The sequence below is a fragment of the Hyperoodon ampullatus genome (assembly GCF_949752795.1).
Source record: "Hyperoodon ampullatus genome assembly, chromosome: 1".
Classification (NCBI taxonomy): Eukaryota; Metazoa; Chordata; class Mammalia; order Artiodactyla; family Ziphiidae; genus Hyperoodon; species Hyperoodon ampullatus.
Window position 1 is genome coordinate 123,356,814 of NC_136914.1, and position 17,578 is coordinate 123,374,391.

The 17,578-nt window shown below is 43.5% G+C and overlaps 1 protein-coding gene across 1 annotated transcript in view; it reads right to left on the bottom strand.

Annotated features, from left to right (window-relative positions):
* Window positions 1–220: 220 nt before the first annotated feature.
* RAB4A (RAB4A, member RAS oncogene family) overlaps window positions 221–17,578 on the bottom strand; it is a gene marked incomplete at its 5' end in the record, with an annotated part of 51,451 nt that continues 34,093 nt past the window's right edge. Inside the window, 6 exons of the mRNA XM_079703762.1 lie at window positions 221–427; window positions 5,179–5,313; window positions 9,063–9,158; window positions 10,568–10,722; window positions 11,848–11,910; window positions 17,258–17,372. Coding sequence (XP_079559888.1) covers window positions 5,198–5,313; window positions 9,063–9,158; window positions 10,568–10,722; window positions 11,848–11,910; window positions 17,258–17,372 — 545 coding nt within the window. The 3' untranslated portion in view covers window positions 221–427; window positions 5,179–5,197. The remainder of the gene's footprint in view (window positions 428–5,178; window positions 5,314–9,062; window positions 9,159–10,567; window positions 10,723–11,847; window positions 11,911–17,257; window positions 17,373–17,578) is intronic.

Below are 17,578 nucleotides of genomic sequence, written 5' to 3' on the forward strand. Positions count from 1 at the left end.
ATAACCGACACAATGATCAAAGTACACCTCACAATAAACAGATTTTAGTTCAGACGATTAAAAAAAAATAAAGTATTAGACTGCATTTAGTGCAACGCTCTATCAATCATACCATACATCACATACCATGCTGTGGAGACGTACTGGACTAGCATATATACAGTACACAGCCAGGATTCAAACCAGGGTGAAAGGGCGAATACGGAACAGAACATTTTTACATACATGTGTACATTTAATGGTCTTGTCCACTGAATTGGATTTATTATACATTTGCTGTGCCACATCTACTAGCTTGCATAACAACCCAAATTATTTTTTTTGCACAAAGATCTACTTCCATTTAAAGTAGAAAAAGATGGTGGTTAAAAAAAAAAAACTTCTTCAAGCTCCAACAATTGTGTCCCAAATACCACTGTATGAACACCTAAAAAATATTAAGAACAATTTAGAAACATGCATAACTAAAAATGTACAAACAAACATCGATTAAAGTCACAAAGGGAACTAGTGAATGAATACTTACAATTTTTATTTAAACTTACCTAGGCATATTGAATAATGTTGACTATACATAAAAAAGAGGAAGCTTTAGAAAGTTAAAATCTCTACTTGCAAATTTTATAAACGAGCCTTAGCTACAGGCACATTCATTTAGACTTCAATGAACCCAGGAAAAGAATCGTCACTGACATAAAGGGAGAAGAACCTCTAACTCAATCACTCCCAACAACTTTCCTTTCTGAGCAAGAGCATTAAGGATTTCTTACAAATTCTTTCAAGCAGAGAATCTAATTTTTTTTAATTGATAAGGCTGGGTTTAATCTAGCATTTTGCTATTTGTTTTGTATTTTCCCCATCTGTTCTTCACTTCCTTTTTTCCTCTTTTCCTGCCTTCTTTTGGATTTATTTAGATTAATTATGTATTTATTCCATTTTAATTCCCATGTTGGCTTATTAGCCAAAACTTCATTGTGTTGTTTCAGTGGTTGCTTTAGGATTTTTTTCTTAAGATTTTATTTTTTTAGAGCAGTTTTAGCTTTGAAGCAAAATTGAGGTGGGAAAAGTATGTAGAGTTCCCAAAGACCCCCTGCCTTCACACATACACAGCCTCCCCCATTATCAACGTCCCCACCAGATGGTACATTTGTTACAGCTGATGAGCCTACACTGACAATTCATAACCACCCCAAATCCATAGTTAAATTACAGTTCACTCTTGGTGTTCTATGTTCTAGGGGTTTGGACAAATAAATGATGACACGTAGCCATCACATGGCATTATACAGAGTAGTGTCACTCTCCCAAAATCCTCTGTGCTCTGCCTACTCATCCCTCCCACCCCCAGCCCCTGATCTTTTTCCTGTCTCCATAGTTTTGCCTTTCCCAGGATGTCACATAGTTGGAATCATGCAGTATGTAGCCTTTTCAGGTTGGCTTCTTTTTTTTTTTTGGCCACACCGCATGGCATGTGGGATCTTAGTTCCCCGACCAAGGATTGAACCTGTGCCCCCCTGCATTGGAAGCGCGGAGTCTTAACCACTGCACCACCAGGGAAATCCCCAGATTGGCTTCTTTCACTTAGTTATATGCCTTGAAGGCTTGACAGCTCATTTCTTTTTAGTGCTGAATAATATTCCATTGTCTGGATAGACTGCAGTTTACCCATCTGCCTTCCGAAGGACATCCTGTTTGGTTGCAAGCTTTGGCAATTATGAATAATGCTGCTATAAACATCCATGTGCAGGTTTTTGTGTGGACATAAGTTTTCAACTTCTTTGGGTTAATAGCAAGGAGACTGCTGGATCGTACAGTAAGAGTATGTTTAGTTTCATCCATCTATCTACCTATCTATCTACCTACCTACCTAATGGTTTTACCCGTGTTATACGATTGACAGTTTAAACATTGATTATAAGCATGTCTTGCTAATTTATGTTTATTTTTAAGCATTACTTTTTTTTAAATTTAATTTTTATTTTTGGCTGCGCTGGGTCTTTGTTGCAGTACGCGGGCTTCTCATTGCGATGGCTTCTCTTGTTGCGGAGCACGGGCTCTAGGAGAACAGGCTTCAGTAGTTGTAGCATTCGGGCTCAGTAGTTGTGGCACATGGGCTCTAGGTGCGTGGGCTTCAGTAGTTGCAGCACGTGGGCTCAGTAGCTGTGGCTTGCGGGCTCTAGAGCGCAAGCTCAGTAGTTGTGGCACATGGGCTTAGTTGCTCCGCGGCATGTGGGATCTTCCTAGACCAGGGATTGAATCCGTGTCCCCTGCATTGGCAGGTGGATTCTTAAGCACTGCACCACCAGGGAAGTCCTAAGGTTAGTTTTATAAGAAAATGCCAAGCTGTCTTCCAAAGTGGCTGCACCATTTTGCATTCCCACCAACAATGAACAAGAATTCCTATTGTTCTACATCCTCACCAGCATTTGATGCTGTCAGTGTCTTGGATTGTGGCCATTCTAATAGGCTTGTAGTGATACCTCATTGTTTTACTTTGCTTCTTCCTTGATGGCATATGATATGGAGTATGTTTTCGTATACTTATTGCCATCTGGATATCTTCTTTGGTGAGGTGTCTGTTAAGGTCTTTGGCCCGTTTTTAAATTGGGTTGTTTGTTTTCTTACTGTTGCGTTTTAAGAGGTCTTTGTGTATTTAGGATAACAGTCCTTTATCAGGTATGTGTTTCACAAATATTTTCTCCTGGTCTATAGCTTGCCTACTAATTCTCTTGACATTGTCTTTTGCAGAGCAGAAGTTTTTATTTTTCATGAAGTCCAGCTTACCAATTATTTCTTTCATGGATTGTGTCTTTAGTGCTGTGTCTAAAAAGTCATCACCATACCCTAGGTCATCTACATTTTCTTTTATCTTCTAGGAGCTTTATAGTTTTGCATTTTACATTTAGGTCTATGATCCATTTTGAGTTAATTTTTGTGCAGGGTACAATGTCTGGTATGTAGATTCATTTTTTTGCATGGATGTCCAGTTGTTCTAGCACCACTTGTTGAAAAGACTATTTTTGCTCCATTGTATTGCCTTTGCTCCTTTATCAAACATCAGTATGTGGGTGTATTTATGGGCTCTCTATTCTGTTCCATCGATCTAGTTGTCTATTATTTCACCAATACCATACTGTCTTGACTACTGTGGCTTTATAGTGTTTTGAAGTTGGGTAGTAACAGTCCTTCAACTTTGTTCTTCTCCCTCAATACTGTGTTGGCTATTATGGGTCTTTTGTCTCTTTTCCACATAAACTTCAGAATCAGTTTGGTTTTCCTCATATAGATGTTGTTAGAGTTCTACCTATTTCCTTTTTGGGGGGATGCTAATGTAAATGGTATTGTGTTTTTCATTTCGAATTGCACTTGTTCATTGCTGGCATAGAGAAAAGTGATGGACTTTTGTATATTAACCTTGTATCTTGCAACTGTGCTATATAATCATTTATACAGAGTTTGTGGATTTTTTGGATTTTCTACACAGATTATCATCAGCCAACAAAGTTAGCTAATTTCTTCCTTCCCAGTCTGTATACCTTTTATTTCCTTTTCTTATTGCATTAGCTAGGACTTCCAGTATGATGGTGAGAGGGGACCTCCTTGCCTTGATCTTAATAGGAAAGCTTCAACTTTCTCACCATTAAGCAGGATGTTAGCAGTAGGTTTTGGGTAGATTTTCTTTATTAAGTTGAGGAGATTCCCCTGTATTCCTACTTTACTGAGAGCTTTCATTGTGAATGGATATTGGATTTTGTCAAATGATTTTTCTGCATCTCTTGATGAAATCATGTGATTTTTGTTCCCTGTTGATGTGACCATTACATTAATTGATTTTGGAATGTTGAACCAGCCCTGCATACCTGGGATAAATCCCACTTGGAAGGATGTAATTCTTTTTATACATTGTTGGATTCAATCTAGCATTTTGTTGAGAATTTTTGCATCTATGTTCACAGGAGATACTAGTGTGTAGTTTTCTTTTCTTGTAATGTCTTTGTCTGGTTTTGGAATTAGGGTAATGCTGGTCTCATAGAATGAGTTAGGAAGTGTTCTGTCTGCTTTTGTTCTGTGAAAGAGACTGAAGAGAATTGGTATAGTTTCTTCCTTAAATGTTTGGTGGAATTTACCAGTGAACCCTTGTGGGCCTGGTGCTTTCTGTTTTGGAAGATTATTAATCATTGGTTCAATTTCTTTAATAGATATAGGCTTATTCAGATTGTGTATTTGTTCTTGTATAAGTTTTGGCAAATTGTGTCTTTGATAGAATTGGTTTATTTCATATAGGTTATCAAATTTGTGGGCACAGAGTTGTTCATAGCATTCCTTTATTACCCTTTTAATGTCCACAGAATCTGCAGTGATGTCCCCTCTTTCATTTCTGATATTAGTAATTTATATAAATATAAATATAAATATAAATATATATATACATTTTTTTTCTCTTTTCTTTTTTTTCCTTAGCCTGGCTAGAGTCACTGATTTTACTGGTCTTTTTCAAAGAACCAGCTTTGGTTTTGTTGATTTTTCTCTATTGATTTCCTGCTCTAATTTTTATTATTTCTTTTCTTCTGCCTACTCTGGCTTTAATTTGCTCTTCTTTTTCTGGTTTTCTATGGTGGACACTTATATGATGGTATTTAGACCTTTCTTCTTTTCTAATACATGCATTCAATGCTATAAATTTCACTCTAAGTACTGTTTGTGTTGAATCTTCCCAAATTTTGATAAGTTGTGCTTTTTCATTTAGTTCAAAATATTCTTAAATTTCTCTTGAGATTTCTTCTTTCACTCATGTGTTATTTAGAAGTGTGTTATTTAATCCCCACGTATTTTGGATTTTCCAGTTATCTTTCTGTTACTGATTTCTAGTTTAATTCCACTGTGGTCTGAGAGCAGACACTGGATGATTTCTATTCTTTTAAATGTGTTCAGGTGTGTTTTATGGGCCAGGATGTGGTCTATTTTGGTGAGTGTTCCGTGTGAGCCTGAGAAGAATGTGTGAGCAGAGATTCTCACTGCTGAGAATCTCTAACTTTTAATTATGCAATCACCTCTCCTTTTCATAACGCGGCTGCAAAAAGCAGCGACGGCTTCCACCTCTAAGCCTGTGCGGGGCTATGGGTAGCAAACAGAGGGTGAGGCCGAAGGCGGCAGGGCTGCCACAACGCGGGCACCTACCTGTGAACCCTGCGCTGCTTCAGCAGCCACACTCCTGTGCGCTCGGGGCTTGTGCGCGGCGTGGAGACCGCAGCTGTCTCAAGGCAGCATCTCCATACTGAATACCTGAGCCCATTCTTTCTGGGTCCAGCTCACCTGAGGACCAAGCAAGGCTTTAGAAAAAGTTTTCATGTTTCTGTGATCCCCACAATATATTAAGTGAAAAAAGCAAAGTGCAGAACACTGTGTACATAGAACACAATTTTGAATAAACAGGAAAAAATACACACGTTTGCTTGTATGGGCATAAAAACCTCTTCGGATGGATACATAAAGAACTGGTAATAATGGTTGACTTCAAGAAAGAGCTCTAGATAGCTAGGGGACAGGAGACGGGGTGACAGAGGGTGACTCACCGTATCCTCTTCTGCACTTTCTGAATTTGGAATTATGCGAATATACTATGTATACAAAGATTTAATTTAAAATTAAACCACAAAGATACCATTTTTCACTTATGAGACTGGTAAAAACCCACGTATGGTAATACACCCTGTGGGTGTGGCTTTAGTGAAATAAACACCTTCATTCACTACTAGTGGGATGATAAACTGCTACAACCCCGATGGAGGAATTTGACAGCCTCCACCTAACTTCCAAGTGCTTGTGTTCTTTGACTCAGCAAATCCACTTCTGGGAATTTATCCTATACATACACTCATACACATGTGAAATGATATACAAAAGGTTATTTACTGCAACATTTTTTGTTATAGCAAAATACTGGCAACAACTCAAATGTCCAAAGTAGACTGGTTAAATAAATTATGGCAATACACAAAATTGAACACTACATACACACACACATTATGTGTGTACATGTACATTAGCATATATATGTATAAGGAAGTCTCTAAATACTGATTTGTCATCACTGGTAGGTATAGTAAGTGCAGAGTTCACAGAATGCTAACTTTAATGTAAAAAGGAAGAGAGAAAATAATGGTTTTTGAACCATATGAATGTACTGCCTCTTTAGAAAACTAAAATTAAAAAGTACTGCTGAAATGGATAAACAACAAGGTCCTACTGTATAGCACAGGGAACTATATTCAATATCCTGTGACAAACCATAATGGAAAAGAATATGAAAAAAATATATATATGCATAACTGAATCACTTTGCTGTACAACAGAAATTAACACAACATTGTAAATCAACTATCCTTCAATAAAATCTAAAAAAAAAAAAGTACTGCTGAAGAATTCTAACATATCCTTATAGTTTTTCATCTGATGTAACTATGATTTGGATGATCTCAGAAGAAAAAGATCCTGAAAGCTTTATATGAATTAACTCACACACAATGTATTCATGGGTGGATACCAAAGGGGGAAGGTAATCTAAATAAAAGCTCATGTTGAGCTTGCCAATACTCAACATCACACCAATTTTCATGATAACTATTTATGCTCTAGTCTTTAAAAATAACAGTTCTGTACCAGGTTGAGTAACTTTTTGCTGCTGTTTTCAGATCAAAAGACCACAGAAGGATGAAGCAGCCCTGTTCCTGCTGAGACCAGCCCTCCGTCTGGGGCCCTGAAGCTCTCCCACTACCTCGCCCACCCCTACCTTCTCTGTCGGCTCCCCTCCCGCCTTCTCTCCTTTCCGTTCCTCTCTCTCCTCTCGCGTCATTTACATACGCTAAGACTTCTGTCACTGAAACCTCTCGTTAAATTAACCCTCCTCCAGGGAGGTGCCAGGCTCTCCCTTTTCACCTCCTCTTGCTGCTCAGCTGCCCCCTGTCTTCTCCCTGTCATTCTGATGGTAAAGATGACCGGTGACTTCCTACTGCCCGCCCCACGGGACACTTTTCAGCTCACGTCTTGGCTTATGAGACTTTCCTCTGATGCACTTGACAATGAACAACGCTTCGGCTGAAGCTCGGCTAAAGTGAAACCCACGTTCCCGGGTCTCTTCATATACCTCTGACTTCCCCCTCCTCCTCTCTCGCATCCTCTGGTCTCCAGGGTTTCGCTCTGGGCCACTGCCCTTCCCACTCTCTCCACTGATAGCTGCATGGTCTCGCTCCTTCCAGAGTCGCCACTACTCCTACAGCCTGATGGCTCCCAAGCAGACACCGCCAGCCAGGGATTCTCCCCACAGCCTCCTGCATGCCTCCCCGCGTTTGTTCCAGGACGCTGCCCAGGGAACACTCCAAAACAGAAGCATCTTGATTCCTTTGAACCGGCTTACCCTCTGGCTCTGCCATGACCCTCTGGGTCCCCGAGTTACCCAGGTGTGACATCTAGTTGCCCTCAGCCCCTCCTCCCTTCCTGACCCCACCTCTCAGCCCCCTCCCGAGGCAACGGCCCCGCCCCGCTAGTTAGCATCTGACTCGTGACGCCACTGCCAAAAGGTTTCTTGGATTCATCTATGTCTCTTCATCTCCGCTTCCACATCCTCGATAAAGCTTTAGTCAGGCATCTTTTTGCGGATTACTCAAACATGCCTTAGTTGCTATCCTGGCCATCGGCCCTGGGCTCCCTCCAGTATGTCCCTGATGTGACCACCCACACATACGATCTGCCTCCAGCCACAATCTGACCACATCATTCACTGCCCCCGCCCCTGAACGGCCACTTACCCCTACCGCAGTGGTCCTCAATCTTGGACGAACATCAGAATTAATCACACGAGAGAGCTTTTTAAAATCTGATGCTGAGGGCTTAATTCAGCATCTCTAGAGGTGGGTCTTGGAATTCAAACTTTTATGCATCCCAGGAGACTCTAGCATACAGGCAGGGTGGAGACTCGGTCACCACAAGGTAAAGTTCTAGGTCCCGGATCATGATCCCTGGCCTGGCTGCTGCCTCTCCTCAGCCTTCTCTCCTGCCATTCCCCGCTGTGGTCCTTCTGTTCTAGTAACTTCAACTTCTCCCCCAGTGTCCACTCGCGCTGTCCCTGCTGGCCTCCCCTCCTCCCCACTCCCCTGCCCGCCTCCTCCTCCTCACACTGACAGACTGAGCTCAGTCACCACCTCCTCCGGGAAGCCCTTCCTGGTATCACCTCCTGAACAGGTAGGCTCTCCTTCTTCGTGTGCCTCAAGATCCTGTGCGCTTCTCAGTTACTGTATCGACCACATCGTAGTATAATTATCTTTTGACTGCTTCCCATGAAAGACAGTTTCTTGAGGGCAAGGGTTGTGATTAATTTATTTCTGTATCCCAGCACCTGACAAAGAATAGGCATTCAGATATTTGAATGAATCAACTAAAAACTGAATGTCCACATATAATTGTGGTGATATTTAAATAAAAAGGAACTCTAATAAATGACAACTACATATTAGTTTGTTAGCTGCCTAAATGAGGGGTATTGTAAATTTATTTTTACTGAAGCAACAAACAGAACACTGATGAGACAGGTTACTACTGAGGCAGGCTCAGTGAGCTTCGGGAGTAAATTCTCCCCGATGCCTGAGCTAAACCAGCGGCACCCTGCAAGGTGCCCATAGATCACGTCAAGGCACATGGCTGGTGCCTCTCCACCACACACGACCGCTGGCCCGGCAGAGTCCGAGGTGCTGATGGAGCGCGGACAAAGGTCCGTTCTTCCTGAAGCGATGGCTCCAACAAAGGCTGTGGTTCTAAAAGCAAACACGCCCTGACATCCTGACTTTGTCCCTTCCGTCACTGGGGCCAAGGAGGCCGCTGTGAAGGAGGCATGGGCTCCCACCTCAGCCGCGGACAAGACCTTCAAGCCCGTGAGTGGCGACTGCAGGTCGGCAGGGGGAGAGAGGCCACTCTGACCAAATCACTCCTGGAAGTACTGAAAAGTGACACTATTGAGCTAGAGAGGAAACTATGCTAAAGGAAAGTTTATTAACGGAAAGCCCTTTTACCTGATTCAATTTTGTTAAGTATTTTTCTCGCACACTGTACAAAGGCCTCTTCCACGTTCTCCCCGGTTAGTGCGCTCGTTTCCAGAAACATCAGCTCTAAAATCGACATCAAACAAAACACGAAGCCGTATTTAGAAGACAATCACAATTATTCGATTCATAACTGCCAGCTTAGTACACTCTTAGAATAGTAGACGAAATAGAATTTAGTACTTAAAACCAGGTATTTCTGCAAATATGAAATCAATAAATGTCAAAATATTTTTTTAAATATTAGAAGAAATCTAACTTTTTATGAAAAGTAACTAGTATTTTGTGCTAGCACTTAAATGTGTTGAAGAAGCTAAGCAAGCAGGACGCTGGTAAGGAAGCAGGCTGGCTGAAGGCACCCGGCTGTTGATATAAGACAAAGTAGCAATTGCCTTTCCAATAGTCTTCACATCACCACAAATACAACCTACAAGCGCTGACACTTGGTGTGCCGCCGACAGTGAGGGGATCTTACACGAATGAGCCCTCTTCTTATTCACCAGCTGGTGACTCATGCAGCAGAAGGCTGCTCTCCTTGCTTTTGTGAGCAAACCACCACCTCTCCAGACCCTTGTTTCCTTCCTTGTAAAAATGAGTTTCATTTAAATGACAGATAAATTCCTTTCGAGCTTTAACATTCTAAGCGTGCATATTTCTAAACAGCTTCTTTACAAACTCATGAAGGCTTATGTTTTTATCACATGTTTATTTTCTTAGCAGAAAACCTGCTCGTTTGTGAGAGTGTAAGTTGGTAGTCCTGGAGTCCAACTGAAAGTTGGTATTAGGATATTTTAGTTATTGATTGCTTCTAAAACTTAAAGTTATTTTAAAATGTCTGAATTCTTCTCATTCAGCTGTCTATAAGCAACCGTTAATTTTACATGTCATCCTTATGTATTCTATACGGAAATTCAGAGAAGTTTCAAAGGCATCTTTAGCCAAATGACTTAAACTTAATGTAAGTGAAATACAGCCAATTAGTCCAGTATGTCTTCTACTGCTTCCCTTTCTATTTACGTCTAATATTTCACTAACTTAGCTTCAAATTACATTTTATAAAAGATGACATCATCTGATTAGGGCCTTTAAAGATTGTTATAAATTTCACTTTAAACCAAGACCTGTGATATTCAAAGATCCTAGACTGAAAAGTCACCAGAGAATGCTAAGAGATTAGCTTTTATCATCATAGTAACCTTTTTTTTTTTTTTTTTTGCCACACCACGCAGCATGCGGGATCTTAGTTCCCTGACCAGGGATGGAACCTGCGCTCCCTGCAGTGGAAGCACAGAGTATGAACCGCTGGACCACCAGGGAAGTCCCTCATCATAGTAACCTTCGTAGGCAGAATGCAATAGGGTGAAACTATGTTAAATGAGTCTAAGGTACAGTAAAAACAATAGGAAGTTCCACACTTCCTAACTACAGCTGCACCTTAAACCTCTAGCAGGTGTGACAGGTGAAAGGCCACTTGCCATTTTCCTGAGCAAATCGGGAGGCTTCTAGGAAAGTGACTTCCCGATCGGTGTCCAGGTCCTTCTTGTTCCCGCAGAGGATGATGACGATGCTCTGACTCGCGAGCATTCTGGCATCTGTTAACCAATTAGTAAGCGCATTGTAGGTTTCTCGGCTGCGTAATATAAGATTGTGAAAATAGTACATGTATTTTATAAAGCTAGCAACTCTTTCCAGTCACTCACACCACTCACAGCGCTTCTGCACACGCAGGGCAATGCCCACAACCTTTAAGGTCACTCAGATGACCTGGATGCCCCAGGTGTACACCACACCCACAGGGTGCATTTCATCTTGTTTCCATGAAAATGAGGCAACAAGTCAGGCAGCTTGCTGTCGGTCGTTTGCCCAAGCAGGGTGCAGTGTTTATTGGGCTCTGGGTTCATGCAACATGTGAGCAAGACCTAAGGCTAACTGCTGCCACTCCATGGATCCGTGTGACACACTGGTACTTTGCTTCACAGGGATTTAACACACTGATTCTCCGTAAGGTCCCTGTGACACAGGCTCTTATTATCTCCTGTTTCCACAAGAAACCTGAGGCCCAGAGAGACTAAGCTGCCCAAAGTCACACAAGCAGCCAGTGGCAGAGCCAGGACTTGATCAGGTGCATCCACCTTCAGGACTGTTTTCAGCCCCCATCTATCTAAGGATAAAATCCTCGTATATTCTAAGGAACTGAATTTTAAATTTAATTTAATTGTGATACCTGGGTGATAGCTACACGCAGGACAGTGCACTCAGATCCTTACGATGGGCCAGGAGCTCTATATGAACCAAATCAACCGCCCAACAACCTCACGCGTATTACGTGGTCATTACTCCATGGAACAGACAAGGAAACTAAAATCCAGACAGCGGAGCACCTCACCGGAGGACTCACACCGCTGGTGACGGGAACTGGGATTTGAACCCAGGCCATCCCAGCCTAGAGCCTGTGCTTGATGGAGGTCCGTTACTTCTAATAATTTACCACACGCAAAGCTTCACTTTGCAAACCTTAAGGAAAGTATCAAAACATCATGTTAAGAAACATAATGACACCGGGGATGCTTATCTATCTGAAGCTTGGGAACATGCTGCTTTACATGGTAAAGTGGTGGAAGGGGCTGCTTCAAAAACCCCCAAGACCCCCAGGGAAAGGGGCTTCCCCACCCACAGCCCTGCCACCGACATGCCCAGCACACCCGTGGGGAGGCTCGGACCTCGGGGAGCACAGGCCGGTGAGGGGTGTCATTACCTGGTGATGTCATAGACAAGCAGCGCCCCTGCCGCACCCCTGTAGTAGCTTCTCGTCACAGACCTGCAAGAGTTACAGGATTTCACTTTCCACCACGCAGAGCCCGTACCCCTGAGCACCATCTTCCCACACAAAACACACATTTTTGCCTTGGAAACCACAACACAGGGACGGAGGTGGCTTTAAAGAGAAATGATTCAAAGTTATCTGAACATGGGCATGAAGGGCTGTCCTGCCTGAAATCGTGTCACAGGAGCGACAGGGAGGTGGGGACGTGAGGCTGGGATGAGTGTCATCCTCCCTGGAGGGCGTGAGGCTGCCCTGCACCACTGAAGGTGCCTTTGAGAACGTCGGGGGAGGGGCAGGAAGGGGGCATCACAGAGTCCCAGGGCACGAAGCCCTCGGCAGCCCCTCTGCTTGCCCGGGGTCCGTGCCTTCCTGCGGACGAGGGGCCGCGTGGCCTCACCTCTTCAGCGAGCCCCCCACCCGAGCGCATCTCGCCCGTTCCCACAAGCTCCAGGACTTCTCCTGCGGTAACACACCTTCTCCCCTGCATCTCGACTCTCTCCCGGCGTGTTAAGATTTCCCCACTCGCAGAATGCAATGGGCCCCGGCACCTCCCATCTTGGATGAGAGCCAGGCAGGCGGCGCGACACTCCCGCTGCCGTCCCATCGTGGGCCCCTTGTCGCACCCAGACTTCTCAGGAGCTGCTTCGCCAGCACCGCCTCCTCCTGCCCCGGGGACACAGCAGCTCCACCGACCCCTCGGCACCTGCCCTCCCCCGCTGCCTGGACTCCTCCCCCTGCCCCCAGGCCGCAGCCCCACTCCCTCCCGGTCTCCTCTCACACCAGCTACTCTGGACCATTCCTCTGAATCTGCCCCGCTGGTCCTGGAGCTCCTTCCCCCAGGCTGGGTCCTGGGCTCTCTTTTGTCCCAACGCTCTCAACTCCGGTTTAATCCTCAGCTCAGCCTACTTCCGTAAGAGCCATCCGCCAGCCCGGCAACTCCGTGTGACCACAAAGAACGCGCCACAGCCAACATCTGTCAGGCAGAACTCTTTGGCTCCCGGCCTACAGGCCCCTCCTGGAGAGGGCCCCACCACCCACTCTGTTTACACAGCCAGAAATCTCTCCACCCACTCTGTGCCCATCACAAAGTGATGTGACGCAATGTGTCCCACAGTGGACACATCAGTCAGGACCTGTCTCACCAACTGGTCAGGTCCTACACCGTGCACGTCTCCACACCTTCACCAGCACCGTCCTGATCCGAACCACCAGCTCTGCCTGGACCCCTGCCACGTGCGTCCCCTCTTGTCACCTGTGGCCCTCAGTCCCGCCTCCAGGTCCTCCTCGAGGACTACAAGGCCCTGGTGCTCAGGGACTGGGGCTCAAGTTCAACCCCCAATGGTCGGTGATCTAATCGATCATGCCTACAGACTGGAACCTCCCTAAGGACCCCTAAGAAATGGGGCTCAGACAGCTCCCGCCACCTCCCTGTTCCCCAGGCTGGGGTCCCGGTGGCTCCATCTTCCTCTCTTGGTTCCTCCCTTGTGCTGGTGAAGTATATCCTCTTGAAGTTTCTAAGAGAGTATATATGAAAGAGAAGCTTTGTTTCCCTCCATTCTTGTATAACTGAAGGTATTTTGACTTTATTCTCACACTTAATGGATAGTTTGGCTGAGTTTAGAATTTTAGGTTGGAAAAAAAAATTTTCACGTTGAGTTTTGAAGGCAAGGCTTTAATTATCTTCTAGCTTCCAAGCGTTGCTGCTGAATAGTCCAGTGCAATTCTCATTTTCGATTCTTAATATGTGATTTGCTTTTCCCTCTTGGAATCTTTTGGTATCTTCACTTCATCCCTGGTGTTCTGAAATTTTTCATGGCAGACCTTGGTCTGGATTTTCCCCCCTCATCTGTGTTTGGTGTAAGGTGGAATCTTACAGAGTCTCATTCCTCTAGTGGAAAATTTTCTTCAATTGTTTCTTTTACTGTTTCTTCTGCTCTTCTGTCTTCGGGAAGGCTTAACTGGTCAGGCCTTGAGCTTCCTGGACTAACTCTGTATGATTTTTTATGTTGTCTCTTCCCTTTCTCATCTCAAGTTTACTGCTTAACTTTCTGGAAGAGCACTACTCTATTTTATATATATATATATATATATATATATATTTTTTTTTTTTTTTTTTTTTTTTGCGGTACGTGGGCCTCTCACTGTTGTGGCCTCTCTCATTGCAGAGCACAGGCTCCGGACCCACAGGCTCAGAGGCCATGGCTCACGGGCCCAGCCACTCTGCGGCCATGGCTCACGGGCCCAGCCACTGGGGCACAAACCCGTCCCCTGCATCGTCAGGCGGACTCTCAGCCACTGCGCCACCAGGGAAGCCCTAATATATTATTTTAATTGCTCTTTTTAAATTATAATTTTGTTCTTATTCCCTGAATGCAATATCTACTCTTATTTGTGAGGATACTGTAGTTTTAGTTTTTGTCTATTCCCTGAAAGTTTCTATTTTATTTTGGGCTCTTTCTCTTATCTTAAAAATTTTCATCAAGTGTCTGGTGATCCTTGGTTGATCATTTATATTCAAGAACAAGGAATGCCAAACTCTAAAAGATGCTCTTTATGTGTGGGCTATTCACTGTGAGATGGCTGGACAGAAATTGGGCTATTTCATTGGGGAAACCAAAATGTTAGTATCTTTAAGCCTTTTCTTTGGGGCTATTTTTCTGCAGATAAGAATCATTTCTCCTGCCTGAGACATACACACTTGGCTGCCAGCAGCTAAGGAAGAGGTGGGGGAAGAGGGTGAGGGTCAGCAGACTTTCACTTAATTTCTGTCTTTTCAGTCCTTGCCTCACTCATCCCTGACCTCAGCTGGGCCTCTACTTTTAGTTTTTAGAGGAACCTCCATACTGTTCTCCATAGTGGCTGCATCAACTTACATTCTCACCAACAGCACAGGAGGGGTTCCCTTTTCTCCACACCCTCTACAGCATTTATTGTTTGTAGACTTTTTGATGTTGGCCATTCTGACCAGTGTGAGGTGGTACCTCGCTGTAGTCCTGATTTGCATTTCTCTAATAATTAGTGACGTTGAGAATCTTTTCATGTGCCTGTTGGCCATCTGTATGTCTTCTTTGGAGAAATGTCTATTTAGGTCTCCTGCCCATTATTTGATTGGGTTGTTTGGTTGTTTTTTTTTTTTGCGGTACGCGGGCCTCTCACTGCTGTGGCCTCTCCCATTGCGGAGCACAGGCTCCGGATGCGCAGGCTCAGCGGCCATGGCTCACGGGCCCAGCCGCTCCGCGGCATGTGGGATCTTCCCAGACCGGGGCTCGAACCCGTATCCCCTGCATCGGCAGGCGGACTCTCAACCACTGCGCCACCAGGGAAGCCCTGTTTGGTTGTTTTTGATATTGAGCTGCATGCTGTTTGTATATTTTGGAGATTAATCTTTTGTCAGTTGGTTCGTTTGCAAATATTTTCTCCCATTCTGAGGGTGGTCTTTTTGTCTTGTTTATGGTTTTTCCTTTGCTGTGCAAAAGCTTTTAAGTTTAATTAGGTCCCATTTGCTTATTTTTGCTTTTATTTTCATTATTTAAGGAGACGGATCAAAATAGATATTGCTGCGATTTATGTCAATGAGCGTTCTGCCTCTGCTTTTCCTGCAGGAGTTTTACAGTACCTGCTCTTACATTTAGGTCTTCAATCCATTTTGAGTTTATTTTTGTGTATGGTGTGCGGAGTGTTCTAATTTCATTCTTTTACATGTAGGTGTCGTTTTCCCAGCACCACTTATCGAAGAGACTGTCTTTTCTCCATTGTATATTCTTGCCTCCTCTGTGGAAGATTAATTGACCATCGGTGTGTGGGTTTATTTCTGGGCTCTCTATTCTGTTCCACTCACCCATATGTCCATTTTTCTGCCAGTACCACGCTGGTTTTTTTTTGTTTTTCTTTTTAATAAGAAAGTCCTTCTAAGTCTGTCCAAGGTACTTTCTCTTTTTTTAAAAATAAATTTATGTATTTATTTTTGGCTGTGTTGGGTCTTCGTTGCTGCGTGTGGGCCTTCTCTAGTTGCGGCAAGCGGGGGCTACTCTTCGTTGTGGTGTGTGGGCTTCTCATTGTGGTGGCTTCTCTTGTGGCAGAACACAAGCTCTAGGCGTGCAGGCTTCAGTAGTTGTGGCACGTGGGCTCAGCAGTTGTGGCTCACAGGCTCTAGAGTGCAGGCTCAGTAGTTGGTGGCACATGGGCTTAGTTGCTCCGTGGCATGTGGGATCTTCCCAGACCAGGGATCAAACCCACGTCGCCTGCATTGGCAGGCAGATTCTTTTTTTTTTTTTTTAATTTTTTAAAATTTATTTATTTGTTTATTGTTTGGCTGCGTTGGGTCTTCGTTTCTGTGCGAGGGCTTTCTCTAGTTGTGGCGAGCGGGGGCCACTTTTCATCGTGATGCACAGGCCTCTCACTATCGCGGCCTCTCTTGTTGCAGAGCACAGGCTCCAGATGCTCAGGCTCAGCAGTTGTGGCTCACGGGCCCAGCTGCTCCGCGGCATGTGGGATCTTCCCAGACCAGGGCTCAAACCCGTGTCCCCTTTATTGGCAGGCAGATTCTTAACCACTGTGCCACCAGGGAAGTCCTACCATGCTGTTCTGATTACTATAGCTTTATAGTAATATTGTCTGAAGTCTAGTTATGATATTTTTGAAGCAAACAATTATTAAGCATTTAAAATATTATACCTGACTTTAAGTGAAATGCTTGCACTGGGATTGAGTTTTATTTAACTGAATTTTGAAACTGTGAATATCTGTTCTGTTTGACTTTCTGTATCTATTCAAAAAAACACAACTAAAATATTAATCTACTTTCCTGCTTTAGTAGTTACAGAATATCAAACATGGAACCTATCTGCTGTGGACTGCGGTCATCATTCCAAACATCGATTATGACTTCAGAGTAATGCAAGTGCTGAGGAGAGAATATTCTGTGGAATGTTTTAATGTAAAGCAAAACCAACCCCCAAAGAGGTTTTAAAAAATTCTCCTTTTAAAGTGAAATACAGAGAAAAATTGTTTGTGCTACTACTTTGCCTTGATTTTAATCTAAAAGTAAATTGTGGAATATGCAATGTCACGACCTCCTAATGGACCATTAGGTCCCAAAGAATAAATTAGCCTGCAAATTAGGACGCGTGCACTCGGAAGAGATTCTAATGTATTCTTTCGTAAATCAATGCTGTATAGAGAAAAACTGACTTTTAGCTTGTCTTAAAGCTTCCAGAGGTGAACTTTCTAAAATCTGTGAGGGTGGGGGGAGGGAGGAGGGGACCACGTACATTAAGAGAATATAATTGATTATTTCAAACCCAATTTTCCAATATTTTTATTAAGTTAGAGAAAAAGCTACCTGAATCGCTCTTGGCCTGCTGTGTCCCATATCTGTAACTTTACATATTTACCACCAACATTTATTATCTTTGAGCCAAATTCCACTCCTATTGTGTGATTTGAGTCATCCTTGACTGAAAAAGAAAAAGAAATTTAATTTTAGAACATTAGGGAAACAGGCTTATAGATTTATACAAGTAACATTAAAATCAAGGGTTCTGTCAATGGAAAATGTAATTTACTGTCGCCATTCATTTCTCCAACAGTCAGATGATAATAAGCACTCACTGTTTTAAACAGAATACACACAGTTCCTGTTCTCAAAGGCAACAAAGCTTTT